Raw genomic sequence first — 24,881 nt, 5'->3', positions numbered from 1 at the left:
TCACATGATTGAAGCGAAGAGGCAACATATTCTCATTTTACAAGGAAGAAACTAGAGGCACAGATCGTAGCAGAGCTCACAATGATAAGAGCACTAATTTCCTACGGCTGGAAATAAAAACTGAAAAAACTACATGTCGTATCATTTGTGCATGTTTTGCAAAGCGTGTAACACACAAGTCAGATACTGCCTGCAGCTGTCACTGCTTGTGATCTCCAAGACAGTGAAAGTGAGAAAAGAATTAAACTTTGCACTACTGGTATGTAGTTAAGTGACTTATCTGTTCTTCTATGGGTATTCGGAGCTAAGGATCAAAATCCTTCCCCTCAAGATGGCAAACCACCACTCTGACTATAAGATGACCTTTTTTTCTTATTCTAGTCATCTGCCAGATTAAGACAGTCTTATTACACAGTCTTAGTCTGCCCCCAGTGTAAATCCATAAGAGGTATTAAATAAGGCAGGGATTTTGGGGCAGTATCACGTGGTAACGTAATTAAAATGGCATTAATTTAAACTGTGATGGTACATAATTTTAATATCATCTACTAAAGTCGAACTCAACTTCAGCATTTCTTACTTTTTCCCCAGATCTCAACTTTGCAACCTTAATACTGTCTCTTTAATATATAGCTTTGTGTACGTGCATACGTGTGCTTTAAAAAAAAAAAAAGAAAAAAGGAAAAAAGAAAAGAAAATTAAAAAAGCAAAAAACACAGAAGCAAATTGAGTAGAAATTTTATCAAACTTGATCTTTAGCAGTTAGGATTTTGCTTTTAAGTACACTGAGTAGACTTCTGATACTAACTTCATACTGCCATAAGTCTACAACTTTTTAGTCAGTCTCTGCTTTGGGGGAATGATGGGGTGTTCCTCCTGATTTTCCATAAGTGAAGTTGTTGTGGTGTCAGCACCTAGCTCTTTAATGTCAAATTCTACTTTTTTTTTTTTACCTGGAAAAGCAGATTATGTAAAAGTTTATTTCTCACTTTGTCACCATATCCTACTCTCCTACCTCTTAACTCCAGATTCCTACTGCCTCCCTACTCATTTCTCACACACCAGCTTCAGCTGCTCTCCCAGTAGTACCACATGTTGTCCCACTGGAGTTCTTTTCTCCACCAATCCCAGTTTATCCTTCTCCCTTCTGTTTCCCATTTAAATCTCTTTATTCCCTACATACCCCTGCTCTCCATCGACCCTTGCCTTTTCTCATTTTGACTTAGGCCCATCCTTTCTGATCCCTGCCTGTGTTCACTTTGAGACAGTTACCTTCTTGCCCAACCAGAACCAGACTTCTACAACACATAAGCTTCAGAAGCTCACATCATTGTCCTTCTTCCCTCCACCTACCTTTAATGCCCTTGCAGTTGAATTTAGTGGCTTTCCTCTTCCCTTCTAACCAAAGCCTAAGAATAATAAAACTACTTCAGGGCACACCAGAAATTCCTATTTCTCAGTTCCAGTGTTTTCACCAAAAGCAGTCAGGAGCGTTACTAAGGTGTATCTATTTTTAGCCCCGTAATCCTACTCTGACACAGAACACTTGAGAGCATCTTCTGGCAACAGCACACCTGCAGTCTCATCCCCTTCAGAGCTATGAGCAGTCTAAACTTGTTCATGCAAGACAATCTCCACACATTTACAAAATTTGAAGCTGTGTTTATCAACTGTGTAAATTCATTTTTCAAATACTTGTAGTTTGGCCAAAGCCAGGCAGATTTTCAGAGGAATGGCAAAATAAGTTTCTGACACTGCAACCTGAACACGTGAAAAAAGAGTTCTCCAAAGTAAAAAAAGTCTAAAAAGGCAAGGAAAAAAAAAACCACTGGGTTTTTTTTTGTTTTTGTTGTTTTCTGCTTAGCTTTGTTCTTGAAATTGGCTGAACCCCAGACCGAGGTTTTTCCCTGTGAAATTCAGGTCAAGGAAGACTGCTTGCCTGTCTGAAACTTTCACCCCATGGCGTTCTACACATACAGAGTTAAAAGCAACAAGAATCTTGCAAGAGAGTTGCACGTGTCCTGTTGGAAGCCTCACAAGACTCGTAATGGTACCTTAAAAGTTAAGGTTTGGGTTGCTAGTGTTCCAAGTGGGTTTAAAGGTTTAGAATTTCAGATTGAGTGTTTCATTCAGACCAATACTGCAGCAAAAATTTTACTTATATGACAAGCTGTAAGGACAGATTACATAGAATCCATGCTCCTGTTAAAGCAGTTAAAAGGTTACAACTGGGGATCGTCACCTCATAGCAGAAACTTGGCAGATAACCATGCAAATATTCCTGGTTCCCTGCTGCATTTAGTGAAATAGATTTGTGTAACGCCTTCACTGGCGATGTTACACAAATCCACTTTAATTTTAGCTGTGCATACCTTAAAAGTGAGTGTAGCACACTGTGATTACAGCACAGCAGTCAAGGAAGGAACAGCCTCCCGCTGGGCGAGCAGATTTTTTTTTTTTTCCAGTCACAAGCACGCTGCAGAGATTTTTCCAATGCATCTCAAATGCAATCACATTGGATCTCAAAGTGGAGATTTTTAGTGAAAGCACTGGAAGCCTAATTTGGGTATAATACGTTATGGCCAATACTACCAAGCAGCAGAATTTCCATATTCCAAAACTTGGGAGAAAAGAAGGAAGAACTTTGCTTACAAAACTAACATTTAACACTAATTGCAGATATCAATTTTCTATTTTGAAGATTATATTCTTTATAATGTTAATTCTTACAAAACTATAAACACTGAATGTATACCTATTACTTACTTTGCTGTTTACCGTAACTCGTGGCATGGGTTTTTTTCTGCTTATTTTAAGTACTTGGAACATTTCTTTGAACTTTAGTAATTACATTTTCATGGAACAAACAACAGGGACCTTTCCTTTTAAAAAAGATATGCCTTATTCAGGGTTTTGCCCCCTCAAGACTGTTGGAATTCTCCTTCCTCTCTAACGGCCTACTTTGTCCGTTGTTTTGTTTGGTTTTTTTTACCATTTGAAACACTAAATATCAGCAATAACTCTACAAAGTAACATTAGTAGTGGATACCTAATTAAAAGATGACAAAACACCAGATAAACTATTAAAACAGGGCAAAATTTGGCTTTTAAAGATTTTTAGACAGCAGCTATGCCTCAGAAAAGAGTGAAGATGATACACTTTTCATAGTACTTTACAAATAACTTAAACTATCTATATAAAACCTAAGCATCCAAAACATTTAAATCACCAGCCCACTATTATTTTAATAAATAGGCCATAATATGGGCCCGATTGTTTTAATTAGATTAGCCTAACGTGTGTCACAAAATTGAAGCAAAGCAGAATTGTATCACTTACTCGTTGGGCAACTTCTGCTGCAGCAGCTGCCATTGCTGCAGCTTTGGCCTTCTCTGCTTCATCATAAGTAGGAAGAGAGGTAGCTACACTATATGGAGGTGGTACAGGATAAAATTCATTGTGTGTTTCTGTTCAAAATAAAGAGGTTACGCATTTTTAAGCGAGAATACTAAATTTTACATGCACATAACTACTGAGCTTTAAAGTATATTTTTCTCAACAGAGGCTGAAATTGATCATATTTGTATTTCAAGTGAAGTCTTAAAAAATCCCTTTGTTTTTATAAAATAAAATAGTGAACAGGGCTTTTAGTTGCTATTCAAGGCAGAAGCCTGAATCTAGATGCTGCAAGGAGCCAACAAATTTATTAACAAAAAGATCGCATTTGCTGAGTTACATCCCTAGGCATTCCAACCAAAGGCTTTTAATCAAATCATACAAAACGCATGCATAGAAACATCCTAAAAAAGAAAAAAAGCTTTAATTATCAACATCAATTAGCTACTTAAGTCCAGTAAAAATCATGCTGTATTTTTATTAGCATGGCCTTGTTGCTAACTCAAGTTGTTCTGTGAAAATCGTTTTTTCCAAGATTTCAATTTCACCTCATTCTTTTAAAAATGTTCCTTCTATCAAAACGGACAACAGATTTAATTCTTGTACAGCGAAATAGTAAAACATCATCATATAGAACAGAATTACTAACAAAATGAATAAAAGCTAATTAAAACACACCAGCTTCCTCCTACACCCAGCAGTAATTCGTAACAAGACAGCTTACGCGGTAAAGATTTGTCAGCACAGGTCACATGGTAAAAAGATTTGTCAGCACACCACCACAAAGTTGTTATATATAGAGAGAATTCTGCATAGCTATGTATTTACTTGCAAACACTGTCTCAAAGGAGAGGGACAGGAAATTGATTCTTTAACCAACTTTAAAAAATTAGGGTAGAGGTTACTTCTAAGATATTTATTTGGCACATGGGAGATGCAAATCCAAGCAACTTTGCTTAAATGGGGACTTGGATATCGCCTGCTGTTAAGTCTCCCATACCCCAAAGAAAAGTCACAACCTCGTAAGAAAGTGAGCAGTGAATAAATATAGAGAGAAACCCCTGTTACTCATTTTCCACAACAAGTTTTAAAGGAAAATGAATCTTTTCATGTCAATATTTTCACCAAACAATGGCACACACTTAAGAAGTTTGAGTTTTGACAAATTAGTGCTTTGTTGTTTTGTGTTTTTTTTTTTTTTTTATAAAGAGGTAACGAAAATTGCTAATGAGGTCTAATAATGGAGCACTACTCAATGATGTAGATTAAACGTGGAACTGAACTACATGCAGACTTAAATGAAACCTATTACGCTAATTAATGAACATCCACTTAGTCTAGTAATTTGGAACAATCAGCGTAATTTAGAAGTGCGCTTCTTCTGAAGAAGCCAGACAAAGGGCTGTGCGTGAAAGCATAGCTTTTTACTGCAATTGTGTGCATAGGGGAAAAAAAACACCCACAAACAACAACAAAAAACCCCCAAAAAACCGCAGCATCGTACTACTTTGAACCAAGTGCTGATTCATACACACTCCTCCCTGACAAGCTGTTAGGTAAGAAAAATACCTGAGGTTGCAGCTGCTTCTACAGCTATGCTACAGTAAGGTGGAGGGGAAGTATCTGCTTCAGATAAGGCTGCCGTCTGGGGCATCTGCGTAGCCTCCGTAGACGTGGAAGGCTGCTCAGCCGCTGAAGACTCTGAGGGGTCATCCTCATTGTGAAGCTTAGAAGACAAACACACAAATTTCAGACGCGTTCAGGCAATACTTTCTATGACAGTCTAGTACTTGCAGAACCGTCTTCAAAAAGAGAGATTACTCTGCAACAAAACCAAAAATTATTTACAAAACTGCATGTGACTACTGTAAGTGGTCCAGTTAAATCCTTTTAAGCAAACAGCTAAAGATAATCTTAAATGGCATTTTTTTTTCTTTTTTTTTCCCCCAGAAATGGATTCCTTCTCATCAATCATGTTCGCAGAGCCTTTAAAATCTGTTTTTATAAAGGTTTACTGTATGGGAAAATGCTGACTGTAAAGTACTTGAACACTGGTACACTTTTTTTTCCTCCTTAAATACATTCATAAAATGTATTAACCCATTTAAAAATACAACAGGTGAGCAACACTGTCTTTTCTTGTACTAAACAAAAAGAAATAAAAAACATGACAAATTTCTACTTCTATAACTGGGATTTTTATACTCTTGGATCTTGTCAGAGAGCTTCTCCATTCAAATTCTGCGACTTTTCAAAACAATCTGCTGTTCTTTACAGACTAGAAAGAATCCTTCCCCTATAAAACTTTAAGTTGCTGGTTTGTTTGGTTGTTCGTTTTCTTAAAATGCAGCTTTAAAAGGTCATGTCCAGTTAAGCATATACAGAAATAAGAATTTGAATAAGCAAGAACATTATTAAAACCATGGAATTCGGATCTAGCAACTAACATTTCCAGCAACTAACATCTTTTCTTAGAGAAGTATTTTTGATTATTTTAGCTAATTTGATAGTGTTTCAAATATGAATCAAACTTTAAGAGTACTAGCATTAAACAAAAGAAGTGCTAGTTCCCACTAGTGTGAACTACAAGATGCCTAGAAGGCAGCTACTGAAGCTCCATATTTAAAACCCAGAAAATAAGTTGAACATATCTGAAAAAAATAATTCTGTAACTTGAAATTGCTAGTTTCTATGAACAAGCATAATTTTAATAACAAAATATTAAGAATATATCTGTATTAATTTCATATTAGGCAAAGTACAATCAGATTACTGGAAAAAGCATATTCTCAGAAGAAAGCAAGCTAAATTCTTTGCTAAGTAGCATAACATTCATACCAAAATTCTTTTATATCCAGAGTATATCAAAGTTCACAGAACGGCTGAAGTTGGAATGGACCTCTGGAGGTTATATGGTCCAACCCCCCTGCTCAACCGCAGCTACCTACAGCCAGTTGCCCAGGACCACGTCCTGATGGCTTTTGAGTATCTCCAAGGATGGAGACTCCACAACCTCCCTGGGCAACCTGTTTCAATGCCTAGTCACACTGGCATTTTAAAAAAATAAAAAATGCTGAAAAAAAGAGAAAGAAATAAAAGAGTGTTTCCTGATGTTCAGCGAGAACCTAGGAATCTCCTGTGTTTCTCTGTGTGCCCATTGCCTCTGGTCCTGCCTCTGAGCTCCACTGAAAAGAGCCTGGCTCCATCCTCTCCGCACCCTCCTGGCAGGGATTTACATACACTGATGAGTTTCCCCCCCGAGCCTTCTTTGCTCCAGGCTGAAAAGTCCCAGGTCTTGGAGACTTTCCTCACAGGAGGGATGCTCCCGTCCCTTCATCACCTTGGTTGCCCTTTGTTGGGCTCTCCCCAGTACGCCCATGTCTCTCTGGTACTGGGAAACCCAGACCTGGGCATAGCAGTGTGGCCTCACCAATACTGAGCAGAAGGGAAGGGTCACCTCCCTCCACCTAATGGCAATGCTTTGCCCAGTGCAGCCCAAGGTACCATTAGCCTTTTCTGCTGCAAGGGCACGCTGCTGGCTCATGTTCAGGTTCTGCAGGTTACAAATTCCGTGCTTTTCTTTCTAATGAAAAACTAAGGATAACAGCAGGAATTAAAAGCATAGAAGACATTTCAACAGTAGGCAGGTAAATCAAAACGATAGTTGAAGGGAAAACAGAAAATGCTTCAGAAGAAGTTAGAGCAACAGAACAACTTCATTGCAATTTTTATATGGCTTCTACCACACTCCTCTTTAAATGTGTCAAATTAGAAAAAGTGATAACATTACTTGCTAAAGCATTTTTAATCATTTTTCAGGAATCCCTCCAAATACTGTATTGAAAGAACCACAGCTTAAAGATTAAAGGGTTTATCTATAAACTACATATATATGCACACACATATGTTAAGTATATATACACACCCAGGCACAATACGCACACGAGCACATACTATTAAGGAGAAGTCACCTTCAATGGAACTGATGGGGGTTATCGAGGGTTTTTGGGTACTGAGCAATCAGGTCATTTAATGGCTAGTGAGTGGTCCAGAAGAAGTAGTAACCTGAGAAATACGTATAGCAATTTAGAGTAGTTAAGGCCAAAGAAAACAAAACCTCTTCAAAAGATCCTAACATATTTAGGGATACAGAAAGCAAAGTGAGAAGACAAAACACTCAATTCTAAAAATATCAAGCAGGTCAGAAAAACAGCCTGAGAGCTATAAATGTTACGGTTCTAAATTAAGTACTATAATTCACAAGAAAAATCTAGTATTGCAATGGATATAGCTAAAATAAAACCTTTTTTAAATAAAACTGTGATTGCATTAGCAATGAGACAAATAACAGAACAGTACTGGCATACTTTTACACTAATGGCTGGTACATCCGCCCTCATTTGGGATGCGTATGCATTTCTGACTACCCCACCACAACAACCTGGTCTACAAGCAGAGGAAGAAGTAAAGCCTAGGTAATGGATTTCTGTCCATTACCTCCATTCTTCCTCTCCTTTCATCCTTCACTTCAATCACCGCAACTTTTTGTCCCTACCAAGCCACAGTATGTGCTGTCACTATCATGAAGACACGCAGAGATCTGCAGCAGCTCATTGAGTAGTAATATGCTCTTTGACCAAAATCCACCAAGGAAATTAATTTTGTGTCTTCTACATGCTTTCTTGAGAAGTTACCTTTCTCCAAATTATCTGTAATTTAATAATAGTTACAAATGGTCAAAGTAACATGAGGGTGGAAGAAGAACAAGCACACGAGGCTTCTTGCCTTCAAAGATTGAGTTAACAAGTCGTTCAATTGTTATAGCAACTGCAATTAGGAAACAGAAAAATTCCATCCTAAGGGCTCCATACAAAAGAGTGCCGTTATGCCCTTTAGTGCATTCAAAAGGTCTTTATTTTGTAGGACTCATATTCAGGGATCAAGCATGTCTGTTCATCCTGTCTTCCACTATACAGACCTTTCAGAAATTCTGAAAGGCATCAAGGTTATCCTAATGCATCAACTTAAAGAAAAATCATAAGACTCCTTACAGAGTACCCCATCATAAAAAAATCACAAGAAGTGGATTAAGCAGCTTGAGTATTTACAGCTAGAATAATAAACACAAGTTGTTCCACGAACAGAAACCAGCTTTTGTTAGTTCTCGTTCAAGCATCCTGTCTCCTACTCTCTCCTCAAGGCAAAAACTTCAGCTCCTCCAAAGGGACTCAACTGGGGTAAAAAACAAACCAAACCAATTAAAACCCACAACTGCAGCAGAACTTGCCCCAGCAAGCTGGAAATTTTGCCTATGCCAGCAAGGTAGACAGCGGTGGTTACATCGTTTTGTCTTGTAGCAACACTGCCTTGTCTTCACAGGGCACCGATTCTCCTCTGTGGAGTCACCAGTTTGCTTGAAACCAGTAAGAACCTGACTACCTTTGAGCCTCCCCCTTCCCGTTTAATTTTGGCTTATGCTGTCTGGTAAATTTAGAAGTTATTTTTGGAGACAGGGGAAGAAGAGGCCTGACACTCTGCATAGGTTCCATTGCCATAGAAACCAAGCTAAAAACACTCAGAAGGGAACAGAACGCTTCTGTTTCAAGGCATTACTTATGCTACGTACTCAAATGTTACCTGAAACAGCATTTAACATTCAAAGTCCGGAAATGGTATCTAAGATTTTTTTTTCCAATAGTAAGATTATTTTGCCCACTTTTTAAACTAAAGGACTAAGGAGAACTCACGGTTCATCATCCCAGCCCCCTCCCAAGCCCCCAATGAACCATTATACAACAGTAAGCAATACAGCTGCTTTTGCCAAAATTATGGTCAAAACAATTACCAGGACCTATTAAACTACAGACAACTGTAAATTAGTACCTTCCCCTGCCCCCCACCCTCACATTTTAAAAGCAGGACACAAAGACATTTTTTTTTCTTTCACATCTTAGTCTGTATGCAGGGCACCTGGCTGACTATATGGAGCTTTACAATTAAAAAAATGGAATGTTTTGTTGTTAGACATACTACTCTCAAACTGTTTACACAAGTATTTCAATCCCTGCTTTTGCAGCCCTCGAACTACAGTATGTTACAGACTGAAAAGTCACGCTGCTCATATTCTCAAGATATATATATGTTAGGACACTTAGAATTCAAAGTTCAATCAGGGAGCAATGGCCCTTCTGCCACCAATGACTCAAAACCACATGGCAACTACTAAAGAGCATACAGTACAGGAAAAAAACCCATTATTTTCCTTCATATGATTTTTACCCTACACTACCTTTGGTTTCTTTTCCAGAAAAGCTCTATAACAAAAAGAATGTATAGTATAGGAAAAAAATATTATTTTCCTTCATATGATTTTCACCCTATACTAACTTCAGTTTCTTTTCCAGAAAAGCTCTATAAAGCAATAATTCACTATTGCTTTTCAGAAGAAGTTAAAAATCAATGTCAGACCTTTCAGCACAAAAATATTGTGGTAAATACAGCTACCTTTATTTCATATTTTTTTTTTATAAATAATTTCTTTAAAGAAGTACTGCATCTCCTCCTGCAATTTATTTCCTGAAGCCTGTTATTTTGTTTGTGTAATTATTTCCAAAGTAATCAGATGCAATGCCTGAAATCAGCTGACACCCTACAAAGAACACGAACCACAAGGAAGTGCTCAGTGCAGAAGCCTTTGCTGAGGGGACTGATGCAGACGCTTTTACTCTTTAGGCTTTTCAAAATAAAAAACTGGGAGGAAGATCTCATTCTATACTTACGCTTTTCATTTACCTGCAGATAGTAGTTTTGTCTGACCTACAAAAGTTTGCTTGCCTGGATAAACAGAATTTGCTTCATTTGTGGTGAACTGACTGATTGTACAAGAGTGGCAACACAGGCAAGTTATTAAAATATGCCAATTAAAAAAAAATAAACAGAGGAAAAGGAGAAGGATACATTAGGATGTCTTAGGTCATCTGTATCACACTGACACAAAATTAGAACGATGTTTTCTGATAAAGTGCATCAAAGTAGCACATGCTAGCTCTAGTCATAGCGCAACGCTCGCAAACAGCACTCGGGCTGTTCCTGTTACCTGATTTTATGCAGGTTTCAAAAGCTTGTTTTCCCATTTCATAAAATATGATTTACAGAAATCAGTACACTGTAAAATTACCACAATATAATTAACTTCAACAGCAAGTTGCAAGCATTTTAAAAAGACGACCTTTATAAACATACACTACTTTCATGCTATTTGTATAATTTATTTAGTGTAGCATGAAATTATGCAGAAGATACTACCATACAGGAAAAAAAAAAAAAAACAGCCAAAAAACATCTAGTCAGCTTTCTTTGCCTGTTTCCTTTCATAGCTTTACTCATCTTGAAAAAGCCTGACTTTGGGTAAGCTTTTGCCTCAGTTTCAGTAGCGATGGTTCTGCCTGGGCCACCAGAGCTTCACAGCTTTCTCACTAGCAATCTTAAATTACAAGCATTTTTAATGTGCCCTCCTTTCTAGCCTTTCAAGTGATATGACAATTATGTTTTTGAAGAAGCCTGGCTCCTCCAATTTTCACCTCACACCAACCAGCTCATGGGTTGTTTCAAATTGCATTAGAACAAATACAATACATATCAACCCCATAATGCTGGACCTAATATTATGCTTTAAGTATGAAGACAACTAAGTAGACCATGCAAGTTCAACCTTTGTATGCAAGCCAGTCAGTTGGTACACTTCCTTCACAAAAAGCAACACTCTTAACAAGAGAGATTCACCTTTACTTTGCAGAAGTTAACACTTTGGTCTTCTAAAGTCAGTTTTTTAGACTATGCCAAAAAGGTCAACCAAAAATATCTACTTACTTCAGCTTCTAGTGCTGGAGGGAAGGGCACAAAAGACCCGTCTCACGACTGCCTGTGCAAAAAAGTATTTCAGCATTTCTGCATTAGATTTACGACATCTTCCATACTGCTGTACAGGTATTTATTCCATTGAAATTCTACCACAGGAAATATTAGAAGTGTACCCAATAGCAGGTTAAAAAGAAAACTGCTATAATCTTAGTTAAACTTTCAGGAAGCTCCTCCTCTCTTTACGTTACACCTGATATTTTCATTTGCTGAAAATTTCAGAGGTCTTTTAGACCTGCCTACTTGTTATGATTTGTAAATCTGTACTAAAATGCCCCTACAAATGAGGCGCTACTCAGACTGAGGCTTGAAAGCATAATTCTTTACCTACATAAAAACAATTTCACTTGAACAAACGCAGGCTGTGTATTAAGTGCTTGTTTTGTAACCACATCGTGCATTTTTTCACCTCGAGTAGTCTAAAAATAGGTTTATTCATCTGTAAATAGCTAAGTATTAATCTTGGGATTAATTTTTCAAGGAAAAAGAACACCAAAGGAAATCTTGAAATAAAATTTAATTCTGAACCTGTTACAAAAATACTTCATGTTGGAAACAGCTTTGACCTCTGTTTCCCTATCTCTATTGTTTCTGAATGACACAAAATGGTCTCAACAGCTCACGGTATTGACTATTAGTTTTTTATTTTTAGAAAAACCCATAAAACCTATACCATTAACCCATAAATGCCATTCAAGTGCTAAGATCAATCAGCCCTAATTCACGTCACCAGCAGCCACTGGACAATCAAAACTAAAACCAATGATCTGTAATTACACTTAGATAAGAATTACAGGAGCAGAAGAGATAAATATATTCTTCTACAAAACGAATGTTTTCATTTTCTGGTTTATCAGGAAAAAAAATACCAAAAACTTATCCACAATGGCTTCTGAAAGAAATATTTCACAATTCTTGAGGGAAAACACCAAACTAAAACACATCTTAACTTAGTAACTTTCTCCTGAGTATCAGTTTTTATCCTCTACCAATAAGGTAGTTTACAACAACATCATGCCTTTTTCTTCAAATTCCTGTTGTAATACCAATTTACCACAAACCCATGCAGACCAGATCGTTAATTTCACAGCTAGTAGGAAGGCAGCTATTTGCAGTTCAGCACCAAACGCAATTTTTTCTAAAACATGTTCTGGCCACAGCGCTCCAGAGAAACATCATCCTGTAGAGACTGTGGAGCCTTCAGATGAATAAATACTCTATTAAAGTACTAAGCAATTAAGCTTATAAGGCATTTTAGTACATTCCAGTAAAACATAAAAGTCAAAACCACAAGATTTTCAGCTTTTATGTATTTAAAAGTAACCAAATTTAATCAGAATTTATGACTGCACAGAACAGATACACATTTTTTCCCCACCATCCCATCACTTGGCAAGCATCAACTATCACATACCCAGATCTAGCAACAGCCCTTCATGACAGTGGAGTGGTTTTGATTTTGGGGTTTTTTTTGGTTTTGTTTTTTTTTTTTCCCTCCTTGATGCATCTGTGCAGAAAGTTTTCAACAGCAGTCAATACATTAGAAGGTCAGAGGTGTAAAAGCTGCAGTAGAAGCAGAAAAGCAGAACAGAAGTCCATTGCTGCCGTTCCACAGCTGTGTAGAAATACCAACTGTGTCTGCTAAATAAGGATTAGGTGCCATGGAAACCCACAACCTCTGGAGGCAAACTTCTACCAAAAAGAATCCAAAGAGATTTATACCAAATGCTGCTGAAAAATATGTTGCAACAGAAAGGCTTTTCTGCCAAAGTGAGACTCCTCATGTAAAAATAAAGTGATCCATAGCAATTCAAAGTGTTTGACATGAACCGCACTTAAGCGATAGTTAAATCATTTTAGTCAGTACTCTTTAACTAGGGATCTTTAACCTATTGGATTTTTCAAGTTGTTGTTTTGGGGTTTTTTGTTTGGTTGGTTTTGGGTTTTTGTTTTTTGGGTTTTTTTTGTTTGTTTGTTTTTAAACAAGCTTATAAGAACATTAAGGAAAAAAAAAAACAGAAACAAAAACACAAACAAAAACCCAACAACGGTGACCAGAACTTTGTGAAGGAAAAAAAAATGAAATAAATTATATTTATTTACATATATATATAAAATTATATTTATATTTTACATATATACTATATATATGTGTGTGTAGATAAAGATCAATCTCTCTCCCCATCCCAACAGCTACCCTACCTATAGCATTTTACGTGTTCTTTCATGTTTTCAGGGATTATAATCCAGATTTAAACAATTAATTACACACTTACCAGCACAACATACATATTTGCATTCATTTCCTATGGCTTCTAAGACACCTATTTTTTCCCATCCCCCACATTAACAGCTAAAGTGGAGCTATTAGTAATGGGCAGTAACATACCATGTGCCCATATGGGAACTCTTTTAAAAAAGTTAATATTCTGAGACTAAGGCTACTGGAAGCGTAGTTATCCTTAAAAAATATATCCATTTCTCTCCAATTATTTTTTTAGCTTTCTTCTCTACTAAAGAATTATTCAGAAATAATTCTGAATACTAGAATTTTGGCAAGATCCAAACAGGTAAATGCTTCGTATTTACTGTAAAATTGTAAATCAAGCATAGCTTCCAGGAGCTTTTCCTATTGCATGGTTACAGGAATTAGTTGTGAAATTCGTGAACAAAAACCTGAAGTCTCTTATACTAATAAAGACTGTGGCTGGGACCACCATTTTTAAAATCTTCAAGTATAAAAACAGTATTTCTAGAAAGAAAAATGGTAAAAAGGTAACTCTAGAGCTTGTACACTATGAAGTATTGCAACTCTGAGTTACTCTAGAATTTAGAAGTTATAAAAAGACTACCACATAGCCTTCTGTTTGTCAAATAGTAACTTGAGAACAGCTTGAGCAACTAGTTTAAGTTCTATAAACCAAGTACAAAACGAGGCTCTCCTCCTTGAAGATTTTCTAGTTAGAAGTAAGAGTATATCATACAGACCCATTAATAAAACCGAAGGATGTTACTGAGACCAGCGGTCAGTCTAAGGCAGTGTTCCATCTCCAACACAATCATCAGGATCTACATGGGCAGCACACCAGCCTTAGCTGCTTATTTGCCATCCATTTTCTTCAGATGCCTCCAACATTGATGGCTGTTACATTATGGCTGGTAAAGTGTATATCTCTGCCTATTCCATTTGCATTTGTTATGGTTTTGTTAACTGTGAAAATTCTTTACCACTCACTGTGAATTTGTGTTCCTGAATCTGCCTGTGCTATCTGCCTCAACGATCTTGTGTATTAACAAACTGCATATGTTCACTTCTCCTTGTCTTTTCTGTGACTCAACCCAAATTTCAGTGAGAGCTTTCCAGTTTTAATCTTGCACAATTTGGTGAACAACGGCTCCGCGACTGCTTTGTCCACTGTCTTGGTGACTTTGTAAGCGTTGATCGCTTCCAACTACTGCCACCCATTCCAGAACCACTTTTAAGAAGGCTGCTTCCCTTTACCTTCTGTAGCTCCTCTTGCGAGATCCCAAAACTGCATACAGTGCCCGAGTTTCGTACAATGATGCTTCCTGTTCATTCTCACTGTCTTCCCTGATGACAGACAATGTTTTATCAGGATTTGTTGGCAGCTGCCACTAACAAACAGCTTCAGCAAACCACCAGTGACAGCTCCAAGAATTGCAAGTCGAAAGGTCATGGCTTCAAGTTAACAGCAGCTTTATAGAATCAGTACAGAAAGTAGATCACAGTCACTCTAAAGTTGCACAGAACGTATGAAACACGTAAACTATAAAAGTAGAGGGAACAGTAAAGTCTGTAAAATTAGGAAGTGGACAGGGCTGTCACCGTGAGCAAACTCAATATTCAACAGTTAGTTCCGGCTTCCATTTTAGCCTACATTCATCTTGGCTAAAAAGTATTATGCATGTTTCATTTAGAAGTCCAAGTACAGTAGGAAGGTTTATGCACAATGTTTCCTAATGAAGACAATGCAGGAAAATGCTAAAAATGGCAAATCCATTTTACTAGGGGAGGGATAAAGAAAAAGAGGTGGTTTTTTTTCCTGGAGAAGTATCATGGTAACTGAACTGCAGAAGGAGCACACAGTTTCACATTAAGCTCCTGATTTGAGAGGTAGGCAAAAAATGACTCTCAAGTTTGTGCCTCCTGTATCACAGGTAAGTAAATATCCTTGAAAATTCTGCAGTAAAACTCTAAGAAAAACTTGAAATGTCTCAACTTCATTGACAACACAGAGGTTTTATTGCTCGTGTATTTGAATAAAGCCAGCCAAGCAGGAACAGTTTCCCACTCTACAGTACCAGTTAGCCCAAAATGAAATCATTAATTAAATAATACATAAATCAGAGGATATTATTAATCAATAAGAGCAACCCTTTTTATTCTTAATAGAGGGTCAATTGTGCCTGACTTTTCAGCATATCTCATTTTCTTAGTAACTGGAAAATGGAGTACTCAAAGTCCTCATCTTAAGATATCAGTAACTCAAATCATTAGAGAGATAATGCAGACAGAAATTTCAACAGCTTAAAAACCGCACACACATACAAAACACCAGCTGAACACACTTTTTGTGCATTGCATGCAGAAGAACAGGCTCTACTGAAAAGATTCTCATTTTCATTTGTGGTCTTCTTTCTCTTCCATCCACTGTGGGACTCACAGCTTTAGTAAGGTTTAGTAGCAAAGATAAACACAACTCACACAACAATAATAAACACTAAAGGCCCTTTCTCTGAAGAATGCATTTTTATGTCTCAACAGATAGCATTGAGTTTTTTCAACTCTGCTGTTAGAGCTAAAAAGTGTTGACTAAGCATTTTAAAGCAAGCCTACAAAATATTTGGCCCAAAGGACAATACTCTGGATCTTTCGGCTGCTGGAGAGATGATGCATCCGTCTAGAGGCAGGTCATGTTTTTGTGGTTATAAGGCAGCTGAACAAAAACAACAAAAAGCAGCCGTCTAGGAAGCTCAGCTCTTCAGAGGAGAGTAGAAGATGACCAAACTAGTGCTATCTGTAAACCACAGGGAGTATTAAAATAACTAACTAACTAAATAAAAAAAAAAAAACAGTAACAGACACGGAGGTATGTGAGAAAGGAACATGGGCCACACCGCTCATCATCAGCTGCAGCCCAGCGCTGCAGGGCTTTAGTGACCTGCTCGTTTGTTCAAATTACGCGCTCTCATTCTAGAATTTGGAAAAGGTTTTTAAGAATATACAGCTTGTGTGAGTCTTTTTCCTAATCATATATTCTGTGCATTTGATGCAAGTCAATTTTGCGACCACAATCCTGGAGTTTCAATTAAGAGTCTTAATGCTTCAGTACATTCCTTAAATACCGTTTCCCTTAAATTTCAAAATATGACAATTACCACAATCAAAATAGACAGTTGGCCTCAGTATCACCGAGGGCTCTTACCCCAACTGTCTCACGCTTTACCAAAGGCATCACTCACTCCTCAAAGATGGCAAGTGTTAACTACATTCACCATTACCAAAGCAATCCTTAAATATGAGCTTGTGCTGCTTTATAAAAAAATAAAAAAAACAAACATCCCCCCGCCAACACTCTTACTTTCTGCAATAAGGAGATAACTGATACTGTAAGCATCCTTTCATCAATAACTTTTCCTCAAGGTTGCTCTATGTAACCTTTCCAGATTAATCAGGGAAAAGCAAAAACACATTCAATAATTCAAGCTACATATACACCTTTACCAAGGACATGATTCTGACCTTTCCTACAACAATAATCGGTCAACATTAATAGGATTAATGCCAAAAGGTAAAATATTGTTCAAAGCTAAAATGGACACACTATGTTTGTGAATATGTTATCATACAATAGTTGGAGACCAAACTTTTATTTTTTTTTACTGGAAAGCCACATTTTACAAGAAGGAAGATGACAAATCTCTGCCAAACACCTGGAACAGTAACTCCAGAGAAAGAAAAATGGGATTACAAACAGAAATAAAGTAACATACAGGCTATTGACCAGATTTTGTTGTGTCTACACCACTCAAAGTTTGGAGGCTTGTCTTCCAGATTGTTCTGTCCATTCCAAACACAGTTGGAGGAGGCACAGCAAGGGATGGGGTTGGGGGGTGACCGGCTATCTAGTGTTTTGGCTATAGAGTGACTGAGAAGTGCATTCGACTATATCAGTTTTAGGCTAATCTTAGCCTGCGATAATGGAAACGATGCTTAAATGGAATAAACAGTTAAATGTTAAAATGGAAATATATTTTCCACTTTCACTGTAAATCTCAAAGCCGTAAGGCATCCGCATCCTGACATGTGCTGTGAGCCCTGTCTGCGCGAGTCTGAAATGACTTCACCACAAAACAGAAGAAGTTAGTCATTTTCATTGAAAACACAGCTGGCGAAGGGGGTGCCCGTTTTACTAAAATCAGCTAGCTGTGACAGCACTTGTCCAGGAAGTGGGAGACCTAAGCCTGAGGCAGCTCAAACCCACAGTCTTGGCTGTGCAATAGCTTCATGTCAGTAGGAACAGTTGGCAGTGCGTCCCCAACCTAACAAGTTGCCAATTTTTTAATTTCTTTTTTTTTTTTTTTACTCATCATTTCTTTGGATTACTTTTCTTCTCCATTTGAAAATGTCTTGTCTAACGTGGGTGCACTGGTATACGTCCATTTATTCATTCCTCTTTCTGAAGTAGCTGACACACCTGAAGTCTAGAAGAAGGTCTAAGGCTACCAAACTCAACACAATGTTCACATCTATGTCTGTAAACTGAGCACTGAGGTCTCACAAAGTTAGGTGTGATGACATTACCAGTTGCCACATCTTCCTTGTTTTGCCAACACTGTCACTGGGAAGAAAGTTTCAAAATAAGCCTAGAGTTAGCCATTTTGACAAAAGTACCTCATTTTCCCCATCCAGAAGATGGCTACTAACATTTCGTATTAAAGTAGCACTTGGTTTCTGAAATTAGCCTGATGAGGTTCCTACCGTATTTTTCAGATACAAAAAATTAGAGTTTCTCTTTTTTTAAAGTAGCATGAAAAGAACATATAGCTTGGCCACATCACAGCTGACTTCTGCTAACCCTGCTATTTGAAGGCATTTTATTCCTGTTACTGAACTTTTGCCTTTTTAAATAGGATTAGAAGACTTACTAGATGTGGCACATATGCATGCCACTGCCTGAAGCTGTCCTTTTACATTACATGACTCAGTGTCACTGATCACATATATCTTTCACTCAGTGATCACGTACATCTTTCTTTTGGCTTTTTGCGTCTTTCGAGAACCTAAAAATCTCATTGTTTCTCAGCCACGCCAAGAGCTTGCTGCCATCAGAAAGGACAGTCCTGCCCTCTCCTCCTGCACTACCCTTGTGCAGACTCAGCCAAGACCTTTGGAGAAAAAACCCAAGTGGAACAACCCAGGTAAGCCTTGCTGATTTTTACTACTCATTTTGTTTTGTTCAGTATGGTAAAACCGGTGCCCTATATAACTAAACCACTTTATGTTGCAGGGCCAATAAAAAAACCACCCTATGTCCTTCTGTGCCCATGCCAAAAAGAAAGGAAACTGCCCACATGCCACAACCTGTGCCCACATGAAGAACCAGAAAGCTATTGTAACCGCAGTTACTCCACTTGTACCAGTGAGCCAGCGTTTCTTCCTATGAATCAGACACAGAGCTTTGGTGTTGTATCTGTGGCCCTCTGAAAGAGAGATCCAAAAACCAGCCAGTGACGGCAACACACAAAGTTAAACCACTCTGCTTTAAATTTACAAAGGGAACTAGACAGAAAGGATTGTATCTGTTTGGTACCTCATCACCTTCATTTAGGAGGAACACACAAAGCGACATGAGGTTTATTTCCTTGTTCACATGAAACACAGAAGTACTTGAACACTTAACTAAAAAGTGACAAAAGCGTGAAAATGTATTACTTTAAGCACTAACTGTATCACTACCATATCTGCAAACATACCTCAACATCTACAATTTCTCTTCTTCGTTTGCAGCAGGATTCTTCATAAAAAAATAGGGAAAAGTGTTTATAAAAATGTTAAAGCTATTCTTTAAAAAAAAAAACCCACTATGTTTGATAGGTAAATTTGTCACAGGTAAAAATGTTACAAAAATAAATTCAAAATTTCTAATGTTTATTATAAGTGAATTCCAAAAAACAATTAAGACACAAGAATAGCCAATTCTTCGAAAGTGTAATTTACCTCATTTCAGAAGATCCTCATTTGCTCTTCTAAACTATTAAAGGTCTAGGCCAGGTGTTTCACGTGCAAAAAGTCAGTATGCTGAAAAATTCTGACTTCAAAACCAAAGAGGTTCAGTGCAGCTGTCACAAGCAACAGTAAAGCTTACCACTTAATGCACGATAAACATAGTCCTCCAGATGCAGTATTTTATCTTCCAGTTACAACATCGCCACTAGATCTGTGGAAAGCAACAGAATTTCCCTAACATAAATTAGCTCAATCTGTTTGGTAACACTAAGAGTTCTTCAAAGACAGTAAATATGAAAATATAGAAAACATGCTAGATATAAGCTAGGGGACTTATATCAAAGGTGTAGAATAAACAATATTTGGGGGTTTATTTGCCAATCACTATTAGGCTCAGTCCTGTGAAAAGAAAGGAGGAAGAGATTTTTCTTTGTGCCCATTTCCTGCGTAGGTTGACTTTCATGCTTTTGAGACGTACAAAGACAACTTGACTTTGATTAAGGTTTTTAACCATTGTGAAAGCAAAGAGTCAAGAGAGCGAAAGCAAAGAGGCACAGAAAATTAAGCGTTACCCGAGATATTCCTAAAGCTACTCACAACATGTAGCATTATACAGGCAAATGGATTGGAATAAAGTGTTTACAGGAGCAATTTTCATCTCTTAACCCTGTTTCTAAAAAGCACACACAGCTTACATTCATACAAGATTCACAGACCTTTTAAAAAACTCACAATTTCTTTATCCCTCTACAAATAGCAGGCTGCTGTTTCAAGAGTCTTGCATCACACATCGCTTACAAACCCCAACAAACCCTGGTGCTACAGTGGCACAGCAAGTTCAGTGGCAGCTGAAGTGACATCTATGTGGACTGCTGCCTTTGGCTCCATCTGTCCCAGTTTGCTACCTCCCCGTTTTACCACTCACCTATCTAGCTCTGACCACCCTGTAAATCAAAGACTGATGACTACCTGACCCCAGATTAATAACCTAAAGCTTTAATCAAGAAACACTGGGGAGAGCAGTGAGTTAATCATAATTCCTAAGCAGTTCAGCATGTAAGTTCTGCAGCTTTCAACGGGATTTCTGTGCCTAAATCACTCATATGCACGTGAAATCTTCCCTCATGACTCAGTTATCTGGAAAAATCACATTTCACAGAAAAAAAAGGCAATCCTGAGCTTTAATACTTAGTTGCTCACCCAGTTTTACGCACTGCAGAAAACGGCTGCATTTCTTCTGCTTTGTTTCAATGTAGATTCACAAAGCGTGACTCAAATCACATTTTCTGCAAATAAGCTGGACTAGAGGCAGACATTTTAGACAAGACAGTAATGCACAAATTAAGGTCAGATGACAAAGAGCTAGAAGGTAAAAAGAATCAGGAAAATGATGACTGAAGAATTTTTATTATAATTTTCCTGAAGTTGATGCCTGAGTCCCCTTATCCAACAACAAGCAAAATGGGGGAAGAAAAAGAAAAAAATACAACAACAAGGAAATGACACAACTGAACTGACTGTACCTGTAAAGAATGTAACATTTAAGGCACATTTACCAACAGGACTGCAGCACGCAAGTGACTAAGGGGAAAAAAAGAAAAAAGGAAGTAAAACAAGACAACAAAGGTTGGGTAATTTACTTCTGATGTCATATTCCTGCAGGGAAGCATGACAAATTCTTACCCATCAATTAGCTGTCTTTTTGCCCTATGAAGAGAGGACAGAAGAGGAGGGGCAGAAAGCAATACAAACCACACATGCCCGCGGCAGACAGTTACGTAAAGCTGATGCACCGCCTGCTCTTTGCCCACAACACACTCACTCACTTTGCTGCAATTCCAAGTGCCAGCTTTTTAAGAGTAGCCTGGCTTGAACATTTTTAAGCTGTTCTTTAGTTAAAACACAGACACACAAGAAAGAAGAAGATTAAGAATGAAGCTTTAGTGCTATTTCTAATGGAGATAAAAAACAAGAGAAGCTGAGGATTAGCTTTATGATCTGACATTTTCTGTTTCGTAAGAAGTCATAAAACTGTCTTGTTGTGCTAAAGCTCAAAAATAAATTGCCTGCCATTCTTAAAGTCCTTTAGTTTAACTTACTTGAAGAAATGACAAATAAAAAGAGGCAGCAGCGAGACAGCCCCTTCAACTTTGGTGAAGTGCTACTGTCACTGCCAGGAACAGAAATGCAAGTCAGTAATTCTTTCGATAATAATGTACACATCTATAATTCTTTCTATTTAGAAGAGATCTTGCCCTGAATACAGCAAAACTAATCAGTTAGAAGGCAGAATTGGTACAATTGGAAAAAAAAAAAAAAAACAAAACAAAAAAGTGTTTGCTATTCTTCATAAAGAAGAAAAAAAAAAGACGTACAGTGAGCATTGCAGAACTGGTCAGATTTCATCAGCTTAGCACTAGGGAGTGGGATGTTCACAAAACTAATGCGATATTAAGCACGTTAAGTCATATTTCTCTTCTGTATTTTGTCCTTCAAAATTAGGACACAATCATAAAATCTGCAATAATCTATTGCTTACTACCTCTCATAGCCATTATGTAAGCAAATACATCATAACACTTAAGATCGCGTGCTTGAATAATCAGGTGCTAATTAAGTGTATCTGCAATCGCCTCGTCCCTTCCATTCTCTGATCCAATACAGTAGGTAAATAACATTATAAAAATCTCAATGTCTAGCAGTCAGTTATAACAGAGAGAAGATAAAACCACATGCATTTTCCTATGGGATAGTAATCAGTAATATCATATTTTAAACTCTGGAGTACATCAGAGATTGAGGTAGCACTTTCATTGTGACTTACAACAAACTCAATGGCACTTCATGTGCTATAATCGCAAAGGCTTCAGAGAATACTTCCTTAACAAAATTTGGTGACACGAACTGACCACAAAGTTTAATATACACAGGGAACCGACTAGGCCAACTCCTGCTGTCGAATATTAAGATTAGCCCTTTTGGAAGGCCACACAAAAGAGCATTTACCCAAAGTTAGGCACCAGCATCACAGCTGGAAGTTCCTAATCAAATGTAACATAAAAATATTAGAGGCAAATTATTTCTTCATTCCATTTTACCATGTTTTTTCCTACTCCTTTGAGTAGTGGAATTAAAATTTCCCTAAAGTTTAATAGCATATACTTTTAAGGCCTTTTAAAACATACCCAGGTTACCTCAGACAAGCTGGTGTTTGCAGGCTTTTAAGAAAACGCTCTGCCAACATTTTCGTTCTCTGTCACAAAGAAGAAAGAATGACTTTCAGACTTCTGCTGATCCCAAGCTATGGTAGGGTGGCGCAGGAAAAGAAGTGAGCTGGAAAGCACTGACCCGTAAAGCCCTTGGCGACCAACTACCATATCCTAAAGGCATACGTCACTCCTGAGAAGTCACAGGGCACTAGGTGTGTTCATCAGCCATATGACAGTCCCAGTATATACTCGTCCAAAAAGCATACAGAAATCTCCCACACTGTAAGACTATCACAATAAATATTCCAAACCTAGTCCAAGGGTTTTCCTATTACTATTTTTCAGATCATAACCTAGGAATAATCTAAGCACCAGCTTTTAGTTCTACATACGCACAGAAGTAAAAACTATTACTATTGTGGACATTGTTTTCACTGCTCAAGCTGTAAAACACAGTAAGACAAATAATTCAGGATTTAGGTAGAGGACTGTAGCAAAAGTTTGCATTACAGGCAGTAGCAAGGATTTCAGACTTCTATAGTACAACCTTACATATGCAGCAATGCCATGAAGTACAAGGAACTGAAGGATAACATTGAAACTCCTGGGGAGACTGACTGCACCTAAGTAATTTTTGCAAGCAATAACCAGAAAAGCCTAGATATTTTGAGTATAATTGTAATTTTTGCAACCAATAATCAGAAAAGCTTATATATTTTGAGGATAATCGATATGAAGGCAAGGACTGCAAGATGAACATAACTGATGTTAAACTAATGACTGCGAGAAACAAGCAGTACAATCAATTTGGGCGGGAGGAAAACCTCTGCATCCTAAATGATTATTTCTGTGGTGAGGTGCAGGAAGGAAAGAACGGAGATTTAAACTGGACTCAATGAAGACTGGGCTTTACCCGAGGGCGCTCGTGTGTGCGCGTGTGTTTGTGCCTGTTCACACACTCAGAGGCTTGCTGAAGGTCAGTCTTCTGCGTCTGACAGTCTCCTGCATCTAATCTCCTGTAAACCAGCGTACACGTGTGTGCGAGTACACACACACACGGGTTTCCAGTACACACACACACACGGGTTTCCAGATGACAACCCACACTACACCCCGTCCCTGAGCCAGACAGCTGCGAGCTACCACAAATAAGAAGGTTTTAGGGCAGAAACGCCGCTTGGCCGCCAGGCAGGTATTGCCCTGAGGTCACCGACCCGACCCCTCCCCAGCGAGGCGGGGGCGAACGGCCGCCCCGCTTCCACCGCCCCCTCCGTCCGCCGACGCCCGCCACTCCCTCACCGCCGTGGGACGCGGTGGGGGAAAACCCGCCGCCCTCCCCCTTCCCAACCGGCACCGACCGCCGAGGGGGAGCCGGAGGGTGGGGAAAGGCCGTTTCCCGTGCAGACCGGCAGCGCGGCCCAAGCCGGCCGCCCCCTCAGAGGCCGGGCGCCAGGGCTGCCGGGTGGGAAAGGGTGAGGGGGCCGCCCGGGCAAGGCCCGGCTGTCAGAGCCCCACCACCACCGGGGCAGGGGAGGGGACAGGGCGGCGCCTGGGCCCGTACCGGCGCTGGGGAAACGCCAGGCGGTCCCTGCCAGAGCCCCCAAAAGAACGGCGGGGGGGTGGGGGGAAGGGCCGCCCCCGCCCCGCCGCCCCGACCGGTGGAGGGAGGGAGCGGGGACCTCGCCGGGGACGCCGCACTCACCACTCGGTAGCGGCTGGCGGGCTGGTGGTGGTCCATCCCGGCGGACCGCAGCTTCTCCAACCAGCCCTACGTCCCTGGGCCCTTCCCCCGCCGGCTCTGCCAGAGCCGCCGCCTCCGCCCCGGCCCGGCCCGGCCTGGCCGCCCCCCGCCCACCCCGAGGGCGGAGCCAGACCAGGATCCGCCCCCGACAGAGGAGGTGCCGGCAGTTCCCCGGCGTGGCCGGGCGCGCATGCGCAGGGCGGGCGGCGGCCGCCATGTTGTGGCGGGCGGCGCGGGGGTGAGGGAGGCTTCGGCTGCTGCCGCAGGCGGGAAGGGCCGCGCTGTCGTCTTCTTCCCACCTCCGCCAGGCGCCCCGACGTCCCTCCTCTCCCGTTGTGTCCATCGGGGCTGCTGAGGCCGTGGTCT

At 39.3% G+C, this 24,881-nt stretch overlaps 1 protein-coding gene across 4 annotated transcripts in view; it reads right to left on the bottom strand.

Moving 5' to 3' along the window:
- NDFIP2 (Nedd4 family interacting protein 2) overlaps nucleotides 1-24,621 on the bottom strand; it is a 44,748-nt gene extending 20,127 nt beyond the window's left edge. For all 4 annotated transcript variants that reach the window (XM_063336099.1, XM_063336092.1, XM_063336083.1 and 1 more), the window contains exons 1-3: nucleotides 24,477-24,621; nucleotides 4,967-5,123; nucleotides 3,341-3,468 (exon numbers count right to left, since the gene is read on the bottom strand). In XM_063336099.1, coding sequence (XP_063192169.1) covers nucleotides 3,341-3,468; nucleotides 4,967-5,123; nucleotides 24,477-24,512 — 321 coding nt within the window. In that variant the 5' untranslated portion in view covers nucleotides 24,513-24,621. The remainder of the gene's footprint in view (nucleotides 1-3,340; nucleotides 3,469-4,966; nucleotides 5,124-24,476) is intronic.
- Nucleotides 24,622-24,881: the final 260 nt, after the last annotated feature.

Source organism: Chroicocephalus ridibundus, chromosome 1 (genome assembly GCF_963924245.1).
Source record: "Chroicocephalus ridibundus chromosome 1, bChrRid1.1, whole genome shotgun sequence".
Lineage (NCBI taxonomy): Eukaryota > Metazoa > Chordata > Aves > Charadriiformes > Laridae > Chroicocephalus > Chroicocephalus ridibundus.
The sequence above is the reverse complement of the archived record's forward strand: the minus strand, read 5'-3'. Positions and strand labels throughout refer to the sequence as shown.